Source organism: Fukomys damarensis, unplaced genomic scaffold (assembly GCF_012274545.1).
Source record: "Fukomys damarensis isolate Sample0158 unplaced genomic scaffold, DMR_v1.0_HiC HiC_scaffold_22, whole genome shotgun sequence".
Lineage (NCBI taxonomy): Eukaryota > Metazoa > Chordata > Mammalia > Rodentia > Bathyergidae > Fukomys > Fukomys damarensis.
Window position 1 is genome coordinate 1,970,074 of NW_022900934.1, and position 6,228 is coordinate 1,976,301.

General features: G+C 58.5%; 1 protein-coding gene across 1 annotated transcript in view; it reads right to left on the bottom strand.

The window, feature by feature from the left end:
- Cdh4 (cadherin 4) overlaps positions 1-6,228 on the bottom strand; it is a 162,571-nt gene that overhangs the window by 36,756 nt on the left and 119,587 nt on the right. The window contains exon 6 of the mRNA XM_010637562.1: positions 3,089-3,261. Within this exon, the coding sequence (XP_010635864.1) occupies positions 3,089-3,261 (173 nt within the window). The remainder of the gene's footprint in view (positions 1-3,088; positions 3,262-6,228) is intronic.

Sequence of the window (6,228 nt, forward strand, 5' to 3'; positions counted from 1 at the left end):
CCTGACCATAGCAGGGGAGAGGTGTCCTGCGCGGTCAGCTGTGGTCATACTTGGCTTTCTCAGTTTCTTCTTGGGGTTCAGCTCCTGCTGCTCAAGGGGGTCAGAACACTGTCCTCGGGCATGGTCTATGTGTCCATGTGACTCTCCTCTTCAGCCCCCACCTCGTGACACCCCGAGTGCACCCTACTGTGTCACAGCCTCGTTAGGGTCACAACAGCCCCTCTGCCTTCTGGGAGTCTGAGGAAGGCTGGGTCCCCCCACCCCAAGTCCACGGTTGCACAGTGCACCCCAGGAGTCAGCAGGGCCCCGCTCTGAAGCCCTCTGTCCCCCAGCAGTGGTGCTGCGCTGGGTCCTGGGCGTCTCATCCATGCACCTCAGTCTGTCTCATGGGCCAGGGACAGAAACAGGGAGGGAATGAGTCTCCCTGGCCTGAACATTAGCGTCACTGTCATCAGGGATGGCAGGAAGAAGGAGACCCAGAGCCCCCAGAGGAGGGCAGAGGTGTGGCTCTGGCTCCTCAGAGATGCCCTGGCCAGTGGTCCACTCCCATGAGGCCGCTTAGCCCCTGCAGAAGTGCAGGTGAGGTCCCTCGATGACCATAAACCCTCTCTGCCAGCCACCCCTCAAGTGGCTTTTCAGTGGACATTTGGGGAAGATTTCACAGGCCACGAGCGAACCCTGGGACATACAGCAGGCAGGAAGGGCAGGTGGCTTTGAGCTGGGGAGCAGGGCTAGCCCAGCCTCCCCTTGGCTCCAGGCCAGGCCACCTCACTGGGCCCGGCCGGTGTGCAGGAGGTCACGGTGGGAGCCACGACCTGCCCACGGGACACCTGCCAAACGTGCGTGTGAGGGCCGAGGGGTTTCCCTCTGTGTGGGCAGGGGCAGAGGAGGACACCAAGGGCCCTGTGGGCTCTGTGTAGGTCGTGCTCCCTGCCTTCGTCTGATGCCCGGACCCTGCACCCCCACTCCATTTTAGGGGGCCTTACAATAGTTGCAGCTCTGATGGAGAATCTACAGATACAGCTTTTGTATTTTCTTGGCTGGAAAAAATTCAATACTTTTCTATAAAATATAAATGAACATACCCCAACCCTCCCAGAATCCTGCCTCATGCCTGGCGCCTGGACACAGATCACAGGATTACTTCTGGCCAGGGCCACACCCTGCTGTCCTCTGCCAGAGCAGGGGGCCCAGGTCACGGGCATGCATGGGTCTGGGCCCCATCTGGTCACTCACCACAGAACCTAGGGAGTCCCCTGCGGGGTCAGTCTGCCAGTCTGTCGAGTGGGAAGGGGCTAGCTTGGGTTCTACGAACTCCAAGACTGTGATCGACATCCTGTACCTGAGGACCTGAGGTGGGAGCCCCCCAAACCCCTCCTGAGAGCACTGGTCAACCTTGCAGGGTCCCCACTTTTGCTTTTGGCTCTGCTCTGATAAAGTGCACATGTGCCTCTGGCCTGTGGGCACCCCGACAACCCGCACAGGTGCCTGCTGCTCACCACTGTGCCCCCCACCCAAGCCTCAGATGGAGGTGGGCAGCCCCTGGGCCTGGCTCGGTGCCTCTGTCCACACGGCTCTGACCCAGGGAAGTGGCAGGCAGGACGCAGCAGGAGTCCTGGGCCCACCTTGCTTCCCAGCTGCCTGTGGAGAGGGGCAGGCTTCTGTCTTTCCGCCCAAATCCCTGCATCGCTCAGGTCGCAGGGCCCCTGCCCCCACCTGGGGGTGGCCCTGCCCAGCCTCCCCCCGCGTCCCGTGTCCTCCTCCACCTCTGCATTCCCTCTGCACACCCGGAGCAGACAGCGCCCAGGCCGGGCAGCCCACAGACCCCCACAGACCTCCTTCCTGCAGAGCCACCTGGAAGGCGGGGTCCCGGCCCGTTGCTTCCCCAAGACGGCGAGGGCTGCAGCTGTGCCACCTGAACCGCAGGCTGAGTGCCCATGGGCACACCCTGGCCACGCCACGCCCTGGGATACCTGTTGCTCATGGCTGGTCGGGCAGCGAAAGTCCGCGTGCCCCATCTGTGCTGGCCCTTGCTCCTCCCGCCACATGATGCAGGCCTCGTCCCACTTTCTTCTGGCCCTTCCTGAGGAAGCGCAGTGCGCTGGGGCGTGAGGTGCTCCTGGGCCTGCGTGCGACCCCTCCGGGGAGGAGGGCGCGGTTCAGCTGTCCTGCACCATGCCTACCTCGGGTCTGCGCTGCCATGCAGGGACCTCCCAAGCCTCACCCGCGCACAGCCCTTTGTAGTTACTTCCTCTCTTCCCGGGCAGAGGCCACGGCAGCTCTGTGTAGGTTCAGAAGGCAGAGGAGCCTGCAGAGCCCAGGAGGAGACAGACATCTGGGCCCACAGCTCTCATCCGCCTGGGCCCTGGCTCTGGGGTGCTCCTGGGGGGCCTTCCCCGCCTCACAGGCTCAGGTCCCCAAAGTGCAGCCCACAGGGGCTCCGCACAGCTGGGACACCTTCCGAGGCAGAGAGGGCACAGGTCCACTGTGGCGGAGCCTCTGCGGAGTCCCCAGGAGGGGCGGCTCCCTGCTGGCTCTGAGCTCTGCCAGGAGGCATTAGCCTGGGAGCCAGCTGCGCTAGCCAGCCTGTCACACCCCGTCACAGGGCCAGCAGAGGCAGTGGACCCTCGTTTCCACCCGCTGGCCTGGTGCTGTGAGCTGGGGTGGGATGAGTCTCTCGGCCTCTGGGGAGTCCAGCTGGGGTAGGCGGCCAGGGCCTGGAGAGGCTCCTGTTCTTGGTGGGCTCCTCTCCCCAGGGCAGTGGTGAGTCCACAGCTGGTGGAGGGGCCGGGGAGGGCAGGGGGTGAGCTCATGGAGCTGGCTGGGGTGATGGGTGGTCAGCCTCTGGGTAGGGTGGCCTGCCACGGGCAGCTGGTACTCTGTGGTGGCATAGGAGGGAGGCTCGTTCCTGCTTCCCCAAGACCCCCGCCCTCTGCTGCACACACCCGTGGGGCCTGCACAGTCAGGGACTCCCCGAAAAGCTGCTGTGAGCGCTGTGCTCTGTCGACTCCCTGGGGCTAGGCAGGAGATGTCCAGGGCGGCTTCCCTGTCCACACGCCTGACTGCAGACCCCGCCCTGGGTCCTCACCTCGCGGTCCAGGCCAGCTGCCACCGTCACAAGGTCCCCCGTCTCACTGTTGATGGTGAACATGTTCTGGGATGGGCTCTGTGGCGTCTGGGTCACGATCCGGTACCGCACCATCCCATTGGCCGTGGTGCTGTCGTCGGCATCGTTGGCTGTGACCGTCATCACGTAGGTTCCTGGGGCGGAGAGAGCCGCAGGTGATGTCACTGACACATGGGCTCTGTCCCCTCTGCGTGGCTGGGGCCACCACGCGCCTGCAGCAGCCACAGCCCCCTCCCCGCGGCGTGGTCGGAGGTTCTGGAGCAAACCCCGACACCTGGCTCCAGTCGCTGAAGGCTCAAGGTTGCTTGGGGGGTCACTGCTTTGACCTTGGGGAGAGGTGGGGCTGGGAGGATGTGCTTCTCCCATGCTCCAGAGCACCGGGCCATGGTGGACAAAGCCCAGAGCCGAGGCCCCACACTAGCCTCACGGCCCAGCACTGGTGGGCAGTTCTTGCCATGCACACGCAGCTCCGTGGGCCGAGGCTCACTCCCCGAACACTTACAGGGCACCTACCATGGGCCCTGGCGGAGGCCCACCTGTGCAGCTCCCGACTGCTCCCTGCCCCGGCGCCTCTCCCCCGCCTCTCCCACCCGGTCTGGGCCAGGCGGTCACCTCTGGGCATCCTGCCTGGGCGTGGACACACCTGGGGACCCAAGGCCACTGCTTTCGTCCCCCGAGGGTTTTGCTCTGTGCTGAGCTGAGTCCCACCCTAGGCATGGAGCAGCAGGGGACAGGCAGGCTCCTCGTGCGAGACGTCCCCGACTGATGGGCTTCTGTTCACGTGGCCCCAAATGGCTCTACCGGGCACCCATTTCCAACTGCATGAGGTGAGGGATTCTTGGCACACCAGCCCGTGGTCCTGCACAAACCACCCCATGTCTGGAACATTCTGTCATCTTCGCCTGGCCAACTCCAGGAGTCCTCAGGTCTCAGCCTCAATGCCACTTCCTGGACCCCTGCACGGAGGTGCGGCTTGCCTTTCTGCAGCAGGTGCTCACTGGTGCCTGTTCTGCTGTGAGGTTACAGGCAGCACCGCCCCTCACCCTGCCTGCCTGGCCCTCTGCAGCCCTGGCAGGACACGCTCAGGTGTTAGCCTGCTTAACTCCTAGCTTCTAGCAGAGAGGAATCTTTCCAAGAGATCCATCTTGGAAAACAGACAGGAAAGCAAGCACTGGAGAGGGAGAGGTGGAAGTCTATTTTCTTATCTATGGGCAGGAGCACAGCTGGGCTCAGACCTTCCATGAGCCTGGGAAAGGAAGGGACGCCACAGCGGAGTGGAGGGTGGGCAGCCGAGGAGGCAGAACCATGCGCGAGAGGTCCAGCCCAGGGGCTCAAGGTCGCCAGGATGTAGCCCTTTCCACTCCTGCATTTACTCCACAGGTATGCACATCATCTGATATATCTATGTGTGTATACGCAAGTATATTTATTGAGATATAATTCACATACCATAAAGTTTGCCCTGTGAAAGTACAAGTCCACAGTTTTTAGTATTCCACAGAATTGTGCAACTATCACCACTATCTAATCCAGAACATTGTCTCATCCCAAAGAGAGCTCTGTACCCATGTGCAGTCACTCCCCATTCCTCTCTCCCCCAGTCCTTGGTGACCACCCATCTACTTTGTCGCTGTGGATCTGCCTACTCTAGACACTGAAGTGTTCCTAAAATTATATCATACGGAGCCTTTCATGTCTGGTTTCTATGAGGTCAGTGTTTTCAAGGTTCATTCTTTATGGCTGAATACTGTTCCATTGTATGAGGATATTCACCTCACACTTACAAACTTGAACATTTGCTACATATCATGCAGCATGCTCTATGCTTAGATAAAGCAATAAATACAGCCAGAAAAACACGGTCCTTATCCCCTTCCTACTAGGCAGAGAGAGACAAAGGAGGTAGAGAAATAGATACTTGCAAGCCATGACACGCACTTTACAGAGTAAAGAACGCATGCATGAAGAAATGAATACGCAGAATACCTGGCTGAGAAGGTAGGCAACAGAGGAAGCAGAAAAGGCTTCTCGGAGAGACAGAGGGGACAGGGTAGGGAGGACAGGAGAAGGGTGCTGAGCAGAGGGACAAAGGCCCCGGGGCAGGGAAGAGTTGTGTGTTGGTGAGGACCCAAGAGGGGCAGGGGCATGAGCTGGGGCTGGGATGGGCTGTGCACTCATCAGGGGGCGATGTGATCAAACTGATATCTTTAAGATACGCACAGGAAACAGACCAGGCAGTCGGGGGAACTGGGGGCTGGTAGCTATGGAAGAGACACATTCGTTCAGTGGGCCCCATAGAAAACTGGCTGTCATCAGACCACGATGCGGCAATGCGGGACCATGCACTAGGATGTCTGTTCATCCAACACATCTCTATTAAGCGTCTTCCAGGGAAGACAACTGAGAACTTGTGTGTTTTGAAGCCCTAGGATAAAAACATTTTCACACAGATCTACCCTAATTCATACAAAGAGTTGTTTGTAAATACAAACTTTATGAATTTAATTATCAATAGGCTTTTCCCAGAGGCAGCGGGGATTAAAAGAAATCCAGAAAGTTCTGTCTTTAGCAAAGACTATGGCTGTAAATCAGCCTTTCTCTGGAGGAAAACTGGACCAAAGCAAAACAAAGGGAAGTAAGCACCTGTTTAAGGCTCTAGAGAACTACCATGTGCAAAGACGTGTGGGACCAGTAGGAAGGGAATCCAACACTGGAGCCCTCTCTTCTCTGAAGGGATTTGCTGATTCCAAGGTTGGCTTAGGAAAGGCTGAAGTGCTGCTCAGTTCCTTCAGCTGACTCACGGGTGTGAAAGTCAAACACTGAAAGTCAGGCTTTCTGAAAAGGAGGGGACCTGGTAACCCTCTTGTCTCTGGGTTGAACTTTGACGTGTAGCACCCTAGGAGAGAAAGTGTTCTGGAAATAAATAGTCCTAACAGAAAGAAGTACAGCTCTGCATAAAGGAGCTTGGGTTAGAGAGATCAAGATTACTAGCACCTGTTGTGGAATGAATTTACAATCTCACCCAAAGGTCTCATATTTGGAAGTGGTCCCTAGTCAGAGGGAGAAGATCACTGGAAGGTTATATTATTATTATTATTATT